The sequence below is a fragment of the Oncorhynchus tshawytscha genome, linkage group LG13, assembly GCF_018296145.1.
Source record: "Oncorhynchus tshawytscha isolate Ot180627B linkage group LG13, Otsh_v2.0, whole genome shotgun sequence".
In the NCBI taxonomy this organism is placed as follows: Eukaryota; Metazoa; Chordata; class Actinopteri; order Salmoniformes; family Salmonidae; genus Oncorhynchus; species Oncorhynchus tshawytscha.
In genome coordinates, this window is record NC_056441.1 from 56,317,645 (window position 1) to 56,339,623 (window position 21,979).

Consider the following 21,979-nt stretch of genomic DNA (forward strand, 5'->3'; position numbering starts at 1 on the left):
GCAAGAGGCTTGTTCCCCAACTTGTTTCCTGTAATTTCCTTTAACCTTACCAGCACTGACCTTGTCACGACTGCCCACGACTGCTGTTATATTTGAACTACTTTACCACTAAAATCTCCACACCATCTCCCAGTGGCATCTGATGTATAGGAATCCTCTAGTGCTTATTGATAGTGTAGCAATTAGCATTTCCCAAGACTGACCCGCTCCTCCTAATCTTCTACTGGGAATTCTGAGGCTCATTACTGTTGCTGCTTGGGTCCTTTGATCTGGAACCTCCCGGTCCTCTATTAGTCTCTAGTTTCTGATTACATCCCACGTCTTGGCACCTGCCCTGAGAGGGGGGTAGTACAGTATAGCCTGGTTAACACTGACTGAACACTGCACTCGCTCATTGTGAACTGAAACGATGGTGAGCGTGGAGTTCAGTCGGGTTTAACCAGGCTAGTTACAGTAGGTTGGTTCTTGTTCAGTCTCCTGTGGTGTTCAGAGGCTGATATTCCAACAGTGTTGAATAATGGACAGCGTTTTTGTTTCTCCCCAGTGACATGAGTTGCTGTCACAACCACTTGAGAACACTCTTCATTTTCTCTGCCACCTACAAAGCTCGACATGTCTTGTTGATTTCCTTTATCAACAGCCTGTAGACATCCTACTTCTGTCACTCACCGTTTCCTGTAATAGCCTACTTTAGATGCACCCACATGCCAACTGGAGAGTCGAGGAATGAGATGTGTCTGCCTGATTGTTTGACACATTCCCGTTCAAACCAGTCACCCTCTCTGTGCCCTCTGCCCCATTTCAATACTGGAATCAAATCTGTCCTTCTGTTAAAGAATGGCTGTGACTTCGTAAAGTTAATATGTCATTTTAAAGACGTGTGCTGCCATCTGCCAGTGGAAGATGATGGTGCAATGAACTAGGTCTTATTTGGATCCATTCACTGGATGCTTCAGACTTCACACAATTGCTTATATCCAGACCAGGAAATGTTGTATTCCCTACTGCTCAACCTTGTACATGTAACTCTGTCTTCCTCCATTTAGTATGATATGTTACGAATTCCAATTAGTTGTGGCTAACGTTGGCTAGGTGGCTAACGTTCGCTAAGCTAGTTGTTAAGCGTAGGGTTTAAAGTGAGGAGTTAGGTTAAGGTGAGTTAACATGCTATGTAGTTGCAAAGTACCTAAAAAGTAGTGAGTTGTCCGTGATGAGCTTCAAACACGCAACCTTTGGATTGCTAGACGTTTGCAAGATATGCCCATCCATCCACCCCAAACAACCACCTACCCTCCCTCATTTTGTTTTTGCCTCAGCTAACTTTCTGTCTTAGAGAACCATACCATGCTGTGCTGCTAGAACCACACCCAATCATCTAACAGCATGCATGTGTTCTGAAATCCCATAGTGCCTTTAGTGTCAAGGGAGTCACCTGGCCTAGGTTTGATATTTTGGTCTAATACCATTTTCCATGACATGAGCCACATGTCTTTATTGGCCTTATCATCACTGTTGGTGTCAACAATCCCACTGAGGTTTTGTAGTCCCTCCATACTCCACCCAATGTGTCCCACTAAAGTTTTGTAGTTCCTCCATACTCCACCCAATGTGTCCCACTAAAGTGTTGTAGTTCCTCCATACTCCACCCAATGTGTCCCACTAAAGTTTTGTAGTTCCTCCATACTCCACCCAATGTGTCCCACTAAAGTTTTGTAGTTCCTCCATACTCCACCCAATGTGTCCCACTAAAGTTTTGTAGTTCCTCCATACTCCACCCAATGTGTCCCACTAAAGTTTTGTAGTTCCTCCATACTCCACCCAATGTGTCCCACTAAAGTTTTGTAGTTCCTCCATACTCCACCCAATGTGTCCCACTAAAGTTTTGTAGTTCCTCCATACTCCACCCAATGTGTCCCACTAAAGTGTTTGGTCCTCCATACTCCACCCAATGTGTCCCACTAAAGTGTTTGGTCCTCCATACTCCACCCAATGTGTCCCACTAAAGTTTTGGTCCCTCCATACTCCACCCAATGTGTCCCACTAAAGTTTTGGTTCCTCCATACTCCACCCAATGTGTCCCACTAAAGTTTTGGTCCCTCCATACTCCACCCAATGTGTCCCACTAAAGTTTTGTAGTTCCTCCATACTCCACCCAATGTGTCCCACTAAAGTTTTGTAGTTCCTCCATACTCCACCCAATGTGTCCCACTAAAGTTTTGTAGTTCCTCCATACTCCACCCAATGTGTCCCACTAAAGTGTTGTAGTTCCTCCATACTCCACCCAATGTGTCCCACTAAAGTGTTGTAGTTCCTCCATACTCCACCCAATGTGTCCCACTAAAGTGTTGTAGTCCCTCCATACTCCACCCAATGTGTCCCACTAAAGTGTTGTAGTTCCTCCATACTCCACCCAATGTGTCCCACTAAAGTGTTGTAGTTCCTCCATACTCCACCCAATGTGTCCCACTAAAGTGTTGTAGTTCCTCCATACTCCACCCAATGTGTCCCACTAAAGTGTTGTAGTTCCTCCATACTCCACCCAATGTGTCCCACTAAAGTGTTGTAGTTCCTCCATACTCCACCCAATGTGTCCCACTAAAGTTTTGTAGTTCCTCCATACTCCACCCAATGTGTCCCACTAAAGTGTTGTAGTTCCTCCATACTCCACCCAATGTGTCCCACTAAAGTTTTGTAGTTCCTCCATACTCCACCCAATGTGTCCCACTAAAGTTTTGTAGTTCCTCCATACTCCACCCAATGTGTCCCACTAAAGTTTTGTAGTTCCTCCATACTCCACCCAATGTGTCCCACTAAAGTTTTGTAGTCCCTCCATACTCCACCCAATGTGTCCCACTAAAGTTTTGGTTCCTCCATACTCCACCCAATGTGTCCCACTAAAGTTTTGGTCCCTCCATACTCCAACCACTAAAGTTTTGTCCCTCCATACTCCACCCAATGTGTCCCACTAAAGTGTTGTAGTTCCTCCATACTCCACCCAATGTGTCCCACTAAAGTTTTGTAGTTCCTCCATACTCCACCCAATGTGTCCCACTAAAGTGTTGTAGTTCCTCCATACTCCACCCAATGTGTCCCACTAAAGTGTTGTAGTTCCTCCATACTCCACCCAATGTGTCCCACTAAAGTTTTGTAGTTCCTCCATACTCCACCCAATGTGTCCCACTAAAGTGTTGTAGTTCCTCCATACTCCACCCAATGTGTCCCACTAAAGTGTTGTAGTTCCTCCATACTCCACCCAATGTGTCCCACTAAAGTTTTGTAGTCCCTCCATACTCCACCCAATGTGTCCCACTAAAGTTTTGTAGTTCCTCCATACTCCACCCAATGTGTCCCACTAAAGTGTTTGGTCCCTCCATACTCCACCCAATGTGTCCCACTAAAGTTTTGGTCCCTCCATACTCCACCCAATGTGTCCCACTAAGGTTTTGGTCCCTCCATACTCCACCCAATGTGTCCCACTAAAGTGTTGTAGTTCCTCCATACTCCACCCAATGTGTCCCACTAAAGTTTTGTAGTCCCTCCATACTCCACCCAATGTGTCCCACTAAAGTTTTGTAGTTCCTCCATACTCCACCCAATGTGTCCCACTAAAGTTTTGTAGTTCCTCCATACTCCACCCAATGTGTCCCACTAAAGTGTTGTAGTTCCTCCATACTCCACCCAATGTGTCCCACTAAAGTGTTGTAGTCCCTCCATACTCCACCCAATGTGTCCCACTGAGGTTTTGGTCCCTCCATACTCCACCCAATGTGTCCCACTAAAGTGTTGTAGTTCCTCCATACTCCACCCAATGTGTCCCACTAAAGTTTTGTATTTCCTCCATACTCCACCCAATGTGTCCCACTAAAGTGTTGTAGTTCCTCCATACTCCACCCAATGTGTCCCACTAAAGTTTTGGTCCCTCCATACTCCACCCAATGTGTCCCGCTAGAAGGATCTCAGCACTTCTTCAACGTTCTGCTTCCCCCCCACCAGATTATGCCGTCTCGTGATGTGCAATCGCTTTCCTTTTTATGCAAATGTTTTATACTACCGTGTGTCAGCACAAAACCAAACCCACTGCCCAGTCTCAGCTATCCTAGCACCTTAGAGGTTGGATTAGTTTCCTTAAGTCAGTCTCAGCTATCCTAGCACCTTAGAGGTTGGATTAGTTTGAAGCCCTTCATACGTAAGTGTGTCTCTACAATGTATTATACACGGAGTATACCAAACATTAGGAACATCTTCCTAATATAGACTTGCCCTTTTGCTCTCTGAACAGCCTCAATTCGTCGGGGCATGAACACTACAAGGTGTTAAAAGCGTTCCACAGGGATGCTGGCCCATGTTGACTCCAATGTGGGGCGGCAGCGTAGCCTAGTGGTTAGAGCGTTGGACTAGTAACCGGAAGGTTGCGAGTTCAAACCCCCGAGCTGACAAGGTACAAATCTGTCGTTCTGCCCCTGAACAGGCAGTTAACCCACTGTTCCCAGGCCGTCATTGAAAATAAGAATGTGTTCTTAACTGACTTGCCTGGTTAAATAAAGGTAAAATAAAAAATGTTTCCCACAATTGTGTGAAGTTGGCTGGAAGTCCTTTGGGTGGTGGACCATTCTTGATACACACGGGAAACTTGAGTTTGAAAAACCCAGCAGCGTTGCAGTTCTGGACACAAACCGGTGTGCCTGGCACCTACTACCATATCCTGTTCAAAGACACTTAAATCTTTTGTCTTGCCCATTCACCTTCTTAAACCTGTCTCCTCCCCTTCATCTACGCTGATTGAAGTGGATTTAACAAGTGACATCAGTAAGGGATCATAGCTTTCACCTGGATTCACCTGGTCAGTCTATGTCATGTTGTGTGTACTCGGTGTCAATAGACTCTATGATAAAGCAAACCAATGTTATCATAATTCATTAATTGTATGTAAGGAAGAGGAGAGGAACTGTGTGAATATTGAATTTCATATTCACTTTTCTTTTGAAACGAGCTGACTAGTACTGTACAGTATGTATTCTAAAGACAAAAGTGGCAGACTAATCAGATGTCCTGAGTCTTGTGCATATTGTGTTATAATGCCTAACGTGATGTGCTGTCTTGTCCAGGCTATCCAACGCCCAGGGAATCAGCATCCAGATCGTAGGGACCACAACTGTCCTGATGATCTCCAACGTTACAGAAGAGGACTATGGAAACTACACATGTGTTGCAACCAACAAACTCGGGATCCAAAATGCTAGTCTCTTCCTCTATAGTAAGTGACTTTGGAATAATATGCAGTCCCCCCAAATCCCTTAATTAAATGTCTCTGAAATTAGACACATTATACAATGTTACAAATTCTAGGCCCATTCCATTTAGATGTGGGATAGAAAACGCTGTAATACATGGTCTGACCACCAGATGTCACACACTGCACACAAATCAATTCCTGTAGAGTCATAGCAGCAGTACCGTTGCTCAGACAGGGACTCAGACAGGCATAGCAATGTATACATTTACACATTATTATATCACATATAAGTGATATAATATATTGAATGAAACATCAACAAAATGAATATGTTTCGATTTTAACTTCTCTTCCTCTGAATCTTTCTCTCTCCTTCTCCCTCTCCCTCCAGGACCTGGGACGGGTCGAGACATCAACGGCGCCGCCTGCCTATCCCAGTCACTGTGGCTCCTCCTGGCCTCCATCACCTGCCTTCTCTTCAAGTGTTAATAGCACCACCAACCTACCATTGTTATTACCTACCCGGTTATTACATTGAGACTGTTTGCATAACGTAACAAAAATCCTGATGTGCTTCGACGCACCAAACTAGATAATAAGAAAATAGAATGGGCTTATTAATAAGTTTTAGTAACAAAAAAATATGAAATGGAGAAAATGGAACAAAGTGTTTTTTTGTTTTTTTTAAAGAAACAGTTATTACCATTTGAAGATGCTGAAGTCTTGCTTTTCCGCTGTCATTACTCTTGTTTCAGTTGGGGGGGGATTGGGTGTGGTCCATTGTATTTTGTCCCCATGAATACGTAAGTCTAAACTCCCAAATGGCAGGGATTTCAGGTCAAGTACAACAATCATGGATATCTATGAGAAGCACTGAGACATTCAAGTTACTGTTACTTTCCTAATGTAATTTTACTGTATTGTTAGACTAAAAAAGGTCATTGTAACCAGTGCATCATCACACAATAATACGCCAATATATGTCCAAGAATTGACATTTAGAAAAATACAAAACAATAGATTTGAAAGTGTTTCTAATACGCATTATGTCAAAGCCAACATACTCCAGTCAACATTACAGAAAAACAGTAGAACATGTTATATTTGGTATACTTCATTTCAAGAGTATTGGGATCATAACCCGGGAGCAAACAGCCTCAGCTACGTTAGATAGTTGTCGCTATATTAACTGCCTGATTTTTGGACCCATCAAAGGAGAAACACAGTAACTGTGGACTAGCATGGTTTGCATCAGTGCAGACCTTGATAGAAACGCTTGAAATGTGAAATCGTCTTTATGTCGAAAAGGAAGACCTACTTTCTTGACCTTCATCAAACAAAACATGCGTAGTATTGATGCGTTACTGTATATAACTTATTCTTTTTTTAAGTGTCTCTATATGATAAAAATAACTTGTTTCACCACTGTAACAAGAAAAATAGTAATTATTGTTACAGTGTATGTTGCTTGTATGATTACAAACCAATTACATGCTGTTCAGTTTCTCTATGGCAAACTGTATGTAGCTTCAGAAATGGCCTGCCATATTAGCTTTTATGGTGTCGACTTTCTCCAATAAATTTTGAGCTACCACAGTTATACTGCTGGAATTTGGATAGAAATGTATGACATGAATGATGTGTTTCTTTTCTGTATGTGTCTTTTCATAATAACATATGGAAATTCATAATTTATGGATTTATTTTCAATCATTTCCGTTAATGGTGTATATACTTGAATCCAATGTCCTTATATATAAAGACACATTTAATATGTCCACATTTCTTAATAAGTCAGTCATTTGTTGATAATTAACTTGTAGGGTCCCATGGCAACAGCGCTTTGCACCATACAAGTAAAACCACTAGAGAACAATGTTTTTAAAAGGGTTTAATAAGGTCAAGTTTGTGCATTTATTGTACCTTTCCAATTACAACATTGTTTTAGTTTTTCTTTGAGTTGGGTACATAGATGTGTTTGGTTTCTAAAATGAAAGCTCACGGAGAGTGACCGTGAGCTGAATGCCAAAATGAATTGACGAACAACAAAGGCCAACAAAAACAGATCGGCCTCATGACGACGTTGTCTACCGCTGTCTGTCAAGTCAGTGTGCTCACAAAACCAACCTGTAAATGTAAGCAATGCTCTCTGAAATCTCATCATCTTTAAAAAAAAAAACTCCACTGTATTCATACTGCTTTGGAACCATGGTAGTTGTCCATCTAAGCAGTCAGAGTTCTTTGCTAGAAAACAGACTTGCTGTATGTTAGCCTTAGTGCTATACTGAAAATCTATCTTATGTGTCATCTCTGTATTTTCAATTACCCATAAAACAATGGACGCTAGGCCTACTGTACATCCTGCCTCTGGACGATAGTTTATTAACTCTCCAATAAAGGGGTATGTATTATAATTTAATGGGAAGTGTTTTTACATGTCTGAATGGGAAGACATGTGGACTATAGCACCGTACTGTATGTGTCTACCTGTCAAAGCTAAAGCACTGGGGGAAAGCAGTGGGCGGTCTTGCAGTGATTGACAGTCTCCTCAGCCAGTGAGCCATCAGATGTTGAGCTGAAGTCTTTCCCAAGATGCGGGGTCTCACCTGACTGCGCTATACCCTGCCTATGAATACAGCCCCTGATCCCTTATGACTGACACCTGGGGAACTGAAGGGGACTGATATGTCTACCTAGATTCTTTCTAATAATAAACATTGCATCCCATCGCTGTATAAAATTGGCTTGTGTGTCTGCACACACTGCTGAGTTACTTTGGCTTGTTTTAAGCCATTGAAAGAGATACATGCGGCATGAATTAGCAGTCATTTACATTGGCCACATGTTTATCCATCCCACCAAGCTATGGTTACATGTGTAACCCACCATCTTATGATTTACCTCACCTGTATATAAACTGTTTTTAGAATATATTTAAGCTGAGTCTATCCCTAAGTTCACTTTGTTGATAATACTCCACTGTAGGACACAGAGGAATGTCACATTTGTACTTCCCTTTGTCACAAGAATGGAATTCCTAGACAAGTATACAATCATCACACAGCAATGTCCCTGTTTTCTATTTGCTTTGATTAATGGTAACGTTATTGCGATTGATTTCTAAAAATGGTATGTAAAGGTATACAAGAAAATGTTTTGACGCAAAATAAAGTTGTTTGAATTCAGTGTTCTGTATTTGAATGTGGATTGAGATGTCGATGAGTAATCTTTTTGGAGAACGCTTGAAACACAGTATCTTCCTGGTACAATTGTGTTTATCACCATGTAACATGCAAATAAAAGAATATACGTATTGTTAATTCTCATTGGGAGATTTGTGTCCTATACTATATATTTCTGGAGTGCTTGACAAATGATCATCTGTTTTGGTGAAGGAGAGGGGTTTCTATGACACTTTCTAGCCAGTTACCTCTGGACCTTGGAAATTGACACTGACAAATCTATCTGAACAGTGTGATCCCTGGAAGGAGAACTCTTGCCAGTAGGTACAGGCATTTGCATTGTCTGACTCAAATGATAGGCTTTATAGAAGGAAAGGGCCATTGTTATGGACACCGATGACCTCCTGAAATGGATGGAGTCAATTAATTTGCGATGAGCCTTGTAGCGTTTTTATCTAACCTTTAAACCAGTAGGCCCCATTGAGATAAAGACTCAAGGAAAAGACATGCCCTGGCATCAGATGACTCAGGAAGGGGTGGGTGTAAATACGGTAGCTTTTGAAATGTAGTGCTAGGTTGGGGTCAATTCTTGAATTCACTCATGAAGTGGAGAATTTATGTTGAATTAAATTCTAATTAGAAAAATGTTCAAGTTTTGGAATTGAATTAGAATTCCATTGTTTTATATAAGAAATTAACTGTAAGATTTGTTTTGAATCATTTCAACCTGTATTCCAGCAGAGCTAGGCTGCCTGAACAGTGATATAATAAGCCTGAACAGTGATATAATAAGCCTGAACAGTGATATAATAAGCCTGAACAGTGATATAATAAGCCTGAACAGTGATATAATACGCCTGAACAGTGATATAATAAGCCTGAACAGTGATATAATAAGCCTGAACAGTGATATAATAAGCATGAACAGTGATCGAATAAGCCTGAACGCCTGAGGAATTTGAATTGGAATTTGTGGAATTTATCTAACGTTGCAATTCATAGGAATTTAATTATCTCTGAATTCAAAGACTGACCTAGAATTTGAATGAAACTATGTGGCAATTTACAGGGAGAGAGAATTGAATTAGAATTGAATTTGTGGAATTGACCCCAACCCTGGACAACACATGTAGGTTACCAGTCTATCCTTCATGAGAAATCTTTCTGGTGATTATGAAAGCCTAGCTGATCCTTCAACACAGACCTGACCAACTGGAAGTGTTTGTGCCAAATACTGGGAGTATTAAAGAAATGGGTGTATCTATAACCTATCTAGCTTTTACATTTTTTTTAAAAAGTGAGCTAACCACCATGATGTTTTTACTGTCAGGTCAATGGTGCTCGATTCAATCCGTAGTGCTGAAGATCTGCGTTGTAGTTTGATTGATATTTAAAGGCAATGTTCCTGCGTTAGCGGAGACTACATTCACTGTAAACACTCCATATGTCGGCTCTAATCGGTAATAACCTTTACATTTCAAGTGCGCTATAGCGCTGAACCTCAGATTGAGTCAAGACCCAAAAGTATAGCATTTGTTACTAATAATCTAATAGCTGGGTATCGTTTCATGCCAGGAATTCAATATGCAGTGCTGAAGAGCTGCCATACAGCACAACAGAAATGTAAAGCCATTGTTCCAGAGTTAGTGGACTGCATTCACAGTAAACGCTGCATTGGTCGACTCAATCAGAAATGACCTTTAAATTTCAATCGCGCTATCATGCTGAGCAATACGAATTTGAATCGTGCACCAAGCCCTAAACTGCAGGTGCCACTACGCTCCACTAGATGTCTCTAGATCTCATTAATAATAATACTATTATACTCCAATTCAGTCTTTATGTGAAAGTGGCTTCAATTAGCAAATATTTTGTTTGGCAGGTGAAATATATTCCACAACTTTATGATGGTAATTGGCACATTGCTTTATTTTGAAAACAGACATTGAAATCATTTTTTTTTCTCACAATTTAACTCCTTTAGATTCAAACTGGACATTGCACTCACTGGGACATAGGAAACGTTTTTTAGTTTTGTTTGTTTGATTTTCTTTTTAACATCAGTGCAAGAGTAATTCCAATTCATATCAAACTGTCATAACAACACCAAGGACATCAAAAAGAAGCCACATTTTCTTTTGTATTGTGACTGTGAAAAGTTCCTCTTAGCAGAAGAGTTCCCATGCAAGTTGTTAGATGGTTCATGCTAATCATGTACTTTGGAAGGGGGATTTTAGTTGTGGGGTCAACAACATGTCATAGTACTCATTGTTTTCCGTAAAGTCGTGAAAATCATGTCAGACTTTAGTTTTATAAGTGCGGAAGGAGAAGGACCTGTTACTCAAAGAACGTAAGCCAAGCTTGATCAACTCAAGCAGATTATGAAAATGTCCTGTCCTGCATTGTAGGGTTTTGAAACTCAGTTCAAAATGTGGATAGGTCCAACCATCGAATCAATAATGTAAGATACAGAACATACCCAAATCATACCACTTATAGCTTGAACCAAAAAACGCATGTTGGAAACTCTCCCAACGTAAGAAAATCATCGCCACACAAAAAATGACAAACAAATAAAAACGGACTGCCTTCACATTCAGAAGGAGAAGAGTCACCCTTTAAATTCATTTGTAATCATAGTATTTTTTTCTCTATGTTAAACTTTCGCTTGGTCCTCCTTGGACTCCTCCTGGACTGCCTCTGCTGGAGCCTCAGCTGGTTGGGATTCTTCGGCACCATCTGAAAGAAGAAATAAGGAGGGAAGGAAGGAAGGAAGGAAGGAAGGAAGGAAGGAAGGAAGGAAGGAAGGAAGGAAGGAAGGAAGGAAGGAAAGAAAGAAAGAGGAGGGGGAAAGAGAGAGAAAGAGAGAGAGTAGCAACAGTTCATTCCTCTCAGAACCTGCTAGATGGGATTCTCAAGTCCAAGACTAAATCTAAAGAAATCTCCTCTGTTTTTGGTACAGCTGGCCTACATTTACACCAATATCTATGTTTTTATTTTTTTATTTTGTTACAATTGTACTATTTTATTGCAATTGTACTATAAAGTCAGATTTTTAACCCTGTGAGACCTAACCATAGATCCAAATCAGATTTTAACCCTGTGAGACCTAAGCATAGATCCAAATCAGATTTTAACCCTGTGAGACCTAAGCATAGATCTACATCAGATTTTTAACCCTGTGAGACCTAACCATAGATCCAAATCAGATTTTTTTACCCTTCAGAAATACTTCAATACTTAAGATAATGAAAATAATCCACTATTGGAATTTGAAGTTTGTAGAAAGAAATTCTGAAAATGTTGCAAAAATGCAACATTGGGCTTCAAATGGCAGCAAAAATGTGTGGTAAGAAAACGGAAATGACATGAAAATCACATCAAAATGGATCAAAAACATTTACATGTGATGGAAAATATTGTCTAATGGTACATACATTTGAAATTAAGTCATATTTTGTCTGAAATAGGCAAATTGATCGACTTGACCAATTAAAATGTTTGTATTTTGCTATCAAACAGAATAAACTATTTGTGGGTTTTTTATGTGTATGGATAAGATATTTGGTTGTCCTTTTTGGGTTGTTTTGGAGAGATAATCTATCGTACTTCTTTACCATTAAATGGTGCTATTCTTTTAATGTATATTCATTTTTCTTCTTTTGATGTGTCGAAGGGACATCAAAGTTACTCTTGAAGTATTTAGTTGTCCATATTACTTGCAGAATTTGGAAGGGAAACAATGTCTCACTTTGGCAACCCTTCAAGCCTAATGTTGCATTTTTACAAAACTACCTCTAGCTCAAAAAGTTTTTTTCTTGATATATTTGTTTCTACATAATCACTACATCTTAGAGAAGACAGGAAAAATATTTCAAGTTGTGTACTTGCATGGATGGCCTACAACATTTGCTTGTGTAGGGGACCAGTGTGGTCTCAGACGAGTGGACCGTTTTCTAATGTTTCAGAGGCTACTGACGCCACAATAACCATACCAACACACAACAAATACTTCTAAGAGATACAGTACATCTGGGTCTAAGGAGATGCACTTTGTAGTGCAATTGCTTTGTTTAGGACCTGTACAGGATGCAATTTAGGAAATTTATTTTTGCAACATTGGGTCTCACAGGGTTAAGGCATATTTTCCCTATGAGTTGTTAGTATGACATGTAGATATCCTTTCCTATCAAAGCTATTTTCCTAATTTCCTGGAGGTAATGATGTCATCATGACTGCATTGACTTTAATCATCAGCATGACATCATCTTTGCTAGTCATCCACTGGGAATCAGAGATGGCGCTAGACTTGCGTGTATGTGACTCATGATAGATGACTCACACAGCACTTGGCTTTCTACGGGCAATCAATGGGCAGGTTTCAGGTAAGGGAGTGGTAACCACGCAATCACTGTGAAAATATTGACATTTCAACCCATCCTAGAAGATGAGCTCATTTATTATTTATCCCGATTTCTCTCTCTGGGGATCAGTAAAGTTGATTTCAGTCATTCATTAACTCATAAAAGTCTCCATCAATAATATTCCTGTGAAAGGTCTTCCAACAACACTGTCTTGTGTTTCATTGTGTATAGACCTTGAATATACCGGACAGATCATATAAACACCTCCACTGCTACATATTGAATATTAAAATATGTTGTTTTTGTCCTTATTGTTGAGCACCCCTCCTTTTCTTTGCTGAAGCTCGAAGGACCTTTATATTGGACTTTATGACCTAAATATATATATTTATTTTACCTTTATTTAACTAGGCAAGTCAGTTAAGAACAACTTATTTTCAATGCCGGCCTAGGAACAGTGGGTTAACTGCCTGTTCAGGGGCAGAACGACAGATTTGTACCTTGTCAGCCCGGTGGTCTGGACTTGCAACCTTCCGGTTACAAGTCCAACCCTCTAACCACTAGGCTACCCTGCCGCACCAATATGACCTAAACTAGTGCTTCATTTGATGGTTAGCCATTCCAGGTCATGCATGTCTTCACGGTCTGCTGGTTTCTGTCTTAATTGACCAGTTTGAGTAATTTATCATTCGGTAAGTCTGAAAACCATGGCCAGGTATCCTGGGTCTACACCAGTAGCCAAGTATGTGTAACTATGACAACCTGCAGACAGTGCAGCCCCTATGACCTAGTTAATCCCAGTCCTGTCTAAGCTTCTGTCCCAAATGGCACCTTGTACCCTGTAAAGTGCACTAATTTTAACCAGGGCCCATAGGGTAGTGCACTATGTAGGGAATAGGGTGCCACCTAGGACAAAGACACTGATCCTCCTGTAGAGGATTCTGCACATATTCCATTAGGTAGGCTACATCATACAGTCTGTGAGTTCGAGGACTGGAACAAGATAACCTACTGAGCCTTTGCCCTTTTCTCTCATACTCAACCAATCAAAGATCATGTAAAAAGATTATGAGTAACAGCTTGACATTATGTCATTTTGTAAATTTGACTCACAGACAATTTTATTCTTAGTAATAAATGTATTATACAAGCTATTGTGTAGCCTATTTTGTTTGTGTTATGTTTGTAGCCTATTTCTAAGCTCATCTACATGGATGGGCATCTCAGAGGCTGGGTTACAATAAGGCCTACCTTTTTTGTCTTGTGTTTGGTGAGGCTCCTCCTTATCAGCCGTCTCACTGACAGGAGCAGCAGGCACGTCGGCTTGTTTGGACTCCTCCTGGGCAGCACCACCCTCCACACTCTTTTCAGCACAATCAGTAGAGGGGTTTTGGGCAGAAACTGGAACCTCATTGCTGTCCACCTCTTTGGGCTTCTCCTTGGTGTCGCCGGGCTCCGCCTTGGCCTCCTCTTTAGAAGGCTCTGAAGGCGCCGCGGTGGGAGAAGCTGCTGCTGCGGCTACGGGAGAGGTGGCGACAGGGGCAGGAGAGTTTGCTGCCTTTTCTGAGATGGGGCTTTTGGCTTGGCTCGTCTCCTCCTCTTTAATCCCAGGGGGGGCTTTTTCCTCGGCAGCCTGCTCAGCCGCAGTGGGGACGTCCTCCTTCTCCTCTTCTCCATCTGCCACCTCCTTCGCCTCCTCCTCTGGGACAGCTGGACTGGCCTCCTCATCCTCCTCTCCATCTTTCATTTTTTTCCGGAGTATGTGTCCACGGAAGCTGGCCTGGATTTTGGTGGCCGCCTTGTGGGCTTTGTCCTCTGGTTTCTTCTCATCCTGCTTGATTTCCTGGTCAGCCTCTTCATTCTTCTCGACCTTGGGAAAGAGACAGGATGTCAAGAAGTCATGAGCATATTAGAGGACAACAAACCACCAAGGGCTTACTATTGACATTTTGTGTCTGCCCTAAAATGAAGCAATATTATTGTTATCTAACCAACAAGAATTTCAATTGCCGCTTCAAAGAAACAAACAGGTACCCTTCCGGTGACCTACCAAGCTCTTAGAAAGCTGCTCCATCCCATCCTCATGGCTAAATGTGAAAGGTCTCCAATGAAGTGGTATCAGAGGCCCATACTCAACGGGCCTGCCAAATAGTGAGTGACAGTAACTGTTATATGAAGCCCTTTTCTATCAACATCCATGTGGCAGATGAACAGATAGCATTCCACCGTGGTGAACACCATTCGATGTCATTCACATACAATCCCAATGGTTCTGAAGAAGAACACTTCCAAAAGGCATCTCCAACAACATATCCCACCAACATACCCATCATCCACAATAGATACTAGATTATATGCAGAATCAAGGGAAATGAATAAAAGGTGGATTGTTCAAGGCAGAAGAAGGTACAGTCCGAGCAGGCGGTGAGAGTGGGATGTGGATCTGAGCACGGTTGTTCAGGTTTGGGTGTAAGAAGTTGGTGGCCATGGCTGGAGCAGAATTTAGGAAGAGATGAGGAATGGGAGTGGGATGAGGAATGGGAGTGGGATAGGTGGGATAGGTGTTGGAGCCTGTACAGAGTGTCAAGATGTTACCTTTGATATCTGGATCCATAGTTGGAGTGATGCATCAAATAGAGGGCTGTGTTATGATTCTTATAAATCTAATGAAAAAGAAATGAAGTGAATTAAGGAAAAAAATAAACAATGACGTTGAAATTGACAAAGCAAACAAAAATTATCAATGCATTCAAAATGAATAAATAAATAAACAGATTGTATTGATTTGAATTATGCATTTATCTCGCACAGACAAACTACGTTCATCTGAAAATAATAGTGTGAACCAATGAAAAGGAAACATAACAGGCAGTGTGGACTAAACCAAATCATAGAGACTGCGATTCTAAATCTATGATGTAGCTAAGAGTGTTACATGCTTTGTCTTTCACGATGTTCCCAATGTGACGTTTTCCCGAGGGATTCCTGCTTCTTGTTACAAATACGCTACATTTTTGGTCTCATTGCATAACAAGCCAAAGAGTGCTGCATGTGGAGCAGTCACATCTTGACGATTCATCTCATTTCCAATTAGTATTTGTTTTGCTATGTTTTTAGATACTATAATCGGTTACTATCATTACTATCAAATCAAATCAAATTTATTTATATAGCCCTTCGTACATCAGCTGATATCTCAAAGTGCTGTACAGAAACCCAGCCTAAAACCCCAAACAGCAAGCAATGCAGGTGTAGAAGCACCAATCAACCAGTTATCATCAATAACATAGTCATAATAACATCAGAAATGGCGTACAGCATTGTTTAATTACTAGATCCCTGAAAGCTACTTTGTGGGTCCATCTTTGGTTGCTACCTCGTCAAGATGCACAGCCATCCTCCCCCTGAACAATCAAACGTTACCTTGACAACCAGAGTGCTACATGTAACTCATCACTCAGTGCCCTGTCTGCTGTTTTAGACCAGTGGTTCCCAACCAGGGGTACTAGGACCCGTGGTCGTACTTGGCCTTTCCACAGAGGGTACTTGAGAAGACTCATGAGACAATAGGCCTACTGTTAAAATGCACATGAGTGGGTACTTCAGGTGCACTCTGGGCAAAGCAAAATTCTGTTGGTGGTATGGTAACCAAAAAAGGGTGAAAACTACTGGTTTAGGCTATGAAAGACAATATGTCACTATGATTCACATTACACCTGACCCCCTGGGGAAGCAGCCAATAGGAAACCATAAATCAGGTTACTAATCAGAGTAGCAGGGAGGAGCTGGCTGTTCCATCGGTCAGGGCGTTTGTTCAGGGTGTGTGTGTGTGTGCGTGTGTGCGTGCGTGCATGCGTGTGTGTGTGTGTGTGTGTGTTCGTGCGTGTGTGTGTGGCACGTTTAGGAGGAGAAAGATGTCTTAATCACCTGCTACCAATAAATATATAATGTTTTTAAAGCCATATGACTATGTATTAGTTTGGAATAATTTAGTGAAGTGATGTGCTAATGGAACAGTAAGATTTGATAGACTGTTAGAGTAGGCACACCCTCACAGCCGTAATGGTATCTTTAATATGTATGATCTCATGCCAAATTTTGGTCTCAGCACTTGCTCAAATAGAATGACTTATGGCGATTGAGAAGGGCGGCAGGTAGCATAGAGGTTAAGAGCGTTGGGCCAGTAACCAAAAGGTCGCTGATTTGAATCCCTGAGCTGACTAGGTTAACAATCTGTCGATGTGCCCTTGAACAAGCCACTTGACCCTAGTTGCTCTGAATAAGAGCATCTCCTAAAAATGGCGAACAATTTTGAATTCACAGAACAATCTAAGATGCCCCCCCAAAAAATGTGGGTCCCAGGTGGCTCATTTGGTAGAGCATGGTGCTTGCAACACCAGGGTTGTGGGTTCAATTCCCACAGAGGACCAGTAAGGAAAATGTATGCACTCACTAATGTATGTCGCTCTGGATAAGAGCATCTGCTAAATTATAGGGATTATAGGTGGATTTTTTGTTTGTTCGTTCAGATAAACGTATTGAGACCAGCTATAATTTTTCAAATAGGAGAATAGAACTCATTACACTGATTTTACCACAATCAACCTATTTATATTGTCCGTTCAACCCACCAAACAATCCATTTGTATAGTCTACTAGCCATGTTATAAGGTGGCTTCCCAGACATATGAATGGTAGAATGTCCAAAGCAATACATTTACATGTTAATGTCTGACGTTAACCAATGTACCTACAACAATATAGAGCATCATTTTGAGAGCCATGTCAAACTGATTTAATCTGACATTAGGAAATGTCTTCCAATCAGATGTCTGGGGAGAGTTCAATATAGACAGTGCCAATGGTATTTTCCTACAAACCTACAGTATATCCCTTTTAAACCTCAATCATTGAAGATCTAAAAAATAATTGAATAATCAATTGATGTTAAAAAGCATCGGCATGTCAATTGACACCTGGACTCCTGAGACGGCTTCAGACAACTGTATTCAAACAACAATCGGATTCCTTAATGTCACTCAGTGCATGATCTTTCCACTCATCAAATGAGCATCTCTCAAAACTGTCTCTCAGGAACACTAGTTGCATTTGCCCTTTTAGATAGCCGATTGCCTGTAGATGATACACCCCAATGAAAGCCAGGCTTAGGTATCTGAAAGACAACTGTACATCTCGGGCCCCAGCCACTGTCCTTGGGTGGGCAACCCTGTGTGAACCACACCCCACAGTGGGTTTATGGATGGATCTTTCAACGGTAGCCAGCCACCACCCCCCCCCTCCCATCCCACCCCCACATCAGACCGCTGTCTCAGTTTGGAAACCATCAGGGACTTTGTCACAGGAGGGAAATGAGACTGCTGCTTGCACAATATGCACACAGCCGGTATGTGTATCCTCTTTTAATTCTTATTCGCTCAAGCAGACGCTCCCTAGCTCCTCTGCATAGGTGAATGCAGCATGCTGACGCAAAGACAGCCCTTATCTCAGGAAACCAACGCTAATGATCTGTATGTGTGTTTGAATTGAATCAGTGTGTGTAATAAAAAGATAGCTTGGCTCTCACAGTGTAACTTACACATGACCACTGAAACCAGACAGGGAGAGGGAGAAGTCTGCCAAGAAATATATGGTGTCTGTCGCGATATGTCCAGTAAATGTATACCCTTGAATAAATCTCATCTTGATAGAAATATGTCTGGTTTTCTAGTGGATGGGAATGCAACTGAATCTCCCCCATTCTCCCTGAGCTGCTACTACCCACTCACACAGCACCACACCCTTTCATCCAGCTGTCTCTTCTCCTCTCCCTCCTCTTGCAGGAGAGAGGGGGGGGGGTTCAGGTGGAGGAGAATACATTCAACCTACCCGCACAGCCCCATGCCTCTCCGACACACGCCTTATTCCCAGGACGGTGAATTAATGAGTGGTGTTGACCATGTTTTCGATGGCCCGAAGAATGATGTTCGCAACCAGATAATATTCAGCCATAATAGCCACCCTCATTTAATTAAATAGGCTGCTCTCTCTCGTTTGAACAAAGGCTCCACAATCACGGCTGGTCTACAGTGTGCGCTGGTGGCTCTGTTGAAAAACCTAGGTTGCTGCTACTGCTGTATGGGTGTGTAGCTCTCTGTGCTTTTAACATCTAGCTGAGAGCAATCTCTCTTGTTGCACCATATGCTGTCTAAATCCAGAGACTTCATTCATTCATTAGCCAGTCCTCTAAAGCAGAAAGCAGAGTCTAAGGGCTGGATGCTGCATGGGAGGCGGTTATCCCTGTGGTGAGAGTAGGTTACGATTCAGATAACAGAATTGTGTGGAGATAGGGTTTAATGCAGTATTAAAGCTGCGTGAGAGAGAGAGGGATGCCTCACCCACTTCAGTGCAATGTGCAGCCTGACTGAGCTAAAATGACTCATACATGCTGACATTTAAGCAGCAATAAGGTGTTGATGGAATCCAGTGCTTTATGAAGCCGATAAAATCCTGATCACTCTAGATAGCTTCTGCAGATAGATAGCTCTGCGCTAACAAAAAAATACCTTCTGGTGGCTACTTACATCAAGGTACTATCTCATACTGTACAACTCCAAGACCCACCCGTAGATTCGCAACCACCTTCCTTTTCTGAGAAAGTATTCTCTGCTATGTATTCATCTGTTTTTCTCACAACTATGCACCCATAAACATGTGAAGACCTAATTGACAATATACACTTTTAACCCCCGAACCGTGCTAATCCCTTTAAGATCCTAATTTCCTACTGAAATCCCTGGAGACACCGTGGCCAGAGGAGTTGAGTCTTAGTCAGTGGAGCCTTACCCCACCCTTTTTCCTCTGCAAACATGCTTCTCTGTCCTCTTGTTTCTTAGAGATAACACCGAAATAGGATTTTTTAGTTGTACATCAATTAAGAGCAGTTTTGAGGTAATTAAGACAGTATTGTGCTCAATGGAGGAAGTATCCCCAGTCTTCATGTATCCCCTGATTACAGTACAAAGAAGTCATGGCAATCACAGAAGGCAGCAAACAGGTGCATCAAGTGTCTATCAATACATCTCTCAGTGTTTAAAGTAGTGGATCGATAATAGTATAAAAGTCCTCAGCATCAAGTTACAGGCTTATCTTACTGCTTTTACAGCATGAGGTCTGGAAGCACTGTGGCTACTACACTCATTCAAACATAATTACATTAACAAGGCGTGTCCGTTTTTCATCTGAGACATCACTGAAGTCCCAGTGAGCCAAGAAGACAAGACAATGAGATAAGCATATCCTCAATTCAGTTACTGAAGTAGTTAGTCCAAACGTTGAACAATTTAGACACATTTTGAAACTGACAGATATGAATGAGAGAATCTGTAAAGAAAGCAGTTACCGGTTTTGTTCTTCTTATGCAGCACAGCATACTTGTAATATCCTTTCTCTCTTTTCCCTTCTTTCCTTCCTTTTTGCCTTACACTTCTCTCTCACTCCCTCGCGCTCTTGCACACGCTCACTGGCTGTATCAACAGCTGAGTCGCCTAATGCTTTTACTCATCACAATTTGCACACACACTCACTGTCTGCCTGCTCGCGCCTCTCTCAGACTTGCTGGCTAACAATGACTACAAGCCCACCCTTTAAAACCCCTCCTTCCCCTCCCTCTCTTCATGCTGACACCCCCTCCTTCTCGCTCTGTGATGAACCTATCCCCCTCTTCTACCTCCCCCTCTCTCCTCCACAGGCGACCGGCATGCAGCTTTGCACTAGCGAGAGCTACAACCCCACCCTATACACGGCTCCAAGTATGAATGATTGAATACATACAATCTGTCAACAGACAATTCCCATTTTTTGGCTTTTTCTCCCTTTTTTTGAGTCCCTCCTTACACTGGGACCGTGGTCCTGTTGAATAGCTTTAATATTAAAGAGGAGATTTTCCTGCTTAAATCCCACTCAGTCAGTGCTGTTAGTAAGGATCAATAAATAAACCAAGCTCCAGTCTAAATTACCAATGTCAATTCCCTGTTCTGGCAGAGACACCTGCATGTTGCTGCCAATGAGGATGTGTGAAACAGAGTGCTAATGCTTACACATGTCAATTTCTCTTCAGTGCCCTGTTCACATGGAAACAGTACCAGCTCTCACAGTGCTGTGGCCATGGAGGAGAGGAGGAAGGCCGGGTGTGGCAGGAGCCAGGCTCCATTCCCTCCTCTCAGCCCAAATTTGCGCAGAATCTGTTGCGATGACCAGGCACAATGCATGCTGTGATGAAGCCCCCACACCCTCTTTGACCAGAGAGAGAGAGGGGGGAGCAGATTCCAGACACACGAAGACAGGATCCAGGGGGCTCTACTCTGTCCTCACATGTGCTTCAGGATTATGCTACATCCCCTCCTCACAGGGAAATCATTACAATATTCTACTGAATGTCCAGCCACCACTTTGGCCTGCATGCCAGCCAGCCAGCCACTCCAATCTATTATTATTATTTGGACTGAATCAAATGTATTTATAAGGCCCTTTTTACATCAGCAGATATCACAAAGTGCTTACACAAAAACCCAGCCTAAAACCCCAAACAGCAATCAATGCAGATGGAGAAGCATAGGGGCTACGAAAAACTCCATAGAAAGTCAGGAACCTAGGAAGAAACCTTGAGGAACCAGGCTCTGAGGGGTGGCCAGTCCTCTTCTGGCTGTGCCGGGTGGAGGTCATAAGGCCAGATTGTTCTTCAAGATGTTCAAACTGTAATATTACAGTTACACTCAATATCATAAACCCAGTGGTCCTTCTAGATGTATATGGAATCACTGAATCCAACACGAATGTGTTGCCATGGTAGTTCAAACGGGGTGGAAATAACAATTATTTCACCTTATTGTATATAATTTAGGAGGAAATGACTAAATCAATTGGACTGAGAAAATGAATCTGACAAGCTATTTATTGAAATGCTATTGGTTATTATACTGAACAAAAATATAAGTGCAACGTGAAACAATTTCAAAGATTTTACTGAATTTAAATAAATTCACTAGGCCCTAATCTTTGGATTTCTCATGACTAGGCAGGGGTGCATCCATGGGTGGGCCTTGGAGGGCATAGGCCCACCAACTTGGCAGCCAGGCCTTTTATTGTCCCCAGCACGAGGTGGTACTGTGTCATGATCATGCCGTTTAATCAGCTTCTGGATA

The 21,979-nt window shown here is 41.9% G+C and overlaps 2 protein-coding genes across 5 annotated transcripts in view; one reads left to right on the forward strand and one right to left on the reverse strand.

Moving 5' to 3' along the window:
- LOC112265192 (limbic system-associated membrane protein) overlaps positions 1-8,565 on the forward strand; it is a 1,166,314-nt gene extending 1,157,749 nt beyond the window's left edge. For all 4 annotated transcript variants that reach the window (XM_024442285.2, XM_024442287.2, XM_024442286.2 and 1 more), the window contains 2 exons: positions 5,106-5,254; positions 5,625-8,565. In XM_024442285.2, the coding sequence (XP_024298053.1) occupies positions 5,106-5,254; positions 5,625-5,722 (247 nt within the window). In that variant the 3' untranslated portion in view covers positions 5,723-8,565. The remainder of the gene's footprint in view (positions 1-5,105; positions 5,255-5,624) is intronic.
- A 1,760-nt stretch (positions 8,566-10,325) lies between these two features.
- Positions 10,326-20,416, reverse strand: LOC112265194 (neuromodulin). Its single transcript, XM_024442288.2, has 3 exons — positions 20,179-20,416; positions 14,031-14,649; positions 10,326-11,154 (listed from the first exon to the last, which is right to left on the reverse strand). The coding sequence occupies exons 1-3, from the start codon at positions 20,206-20,208 to the stop codon at positions 11,072-11,074; spliced, it is 732 nt and encodes a 243-aa protein (XP_024298056.1). The 5' UTR covers positions 20,209-20,416; the 3' UTR covers positions 10,326-11,071.
- Between the last annotated feature and the right edge of the window lie 1,563 nt (positions 20,417-21,979).

Excerpts from the sequence above, each read along its gene's own strand:
- LOC112265194 (XM_024442288.2), bottom strand. The coding sequence starts at position 20,208 with ATGCTGTGCTGCATAAGAAGAACAAAACCG. Across the intron at positions 14,650-20,178 it reads GCATAAGAAGAACAAAACCG|GTCGAGAAGAATGAAGAGGC; the intron begins GTAACTGCTTTC and ends CTCTTTCCCAAG. Across the intron at positions 11,155-14,030 it reads CCAAACACAAGACAAAAAAG|ATGGTGCCGAAGAATCCCAA; the intron begins GTAGGCCTTATT and ends TTCTTCTTTCAG.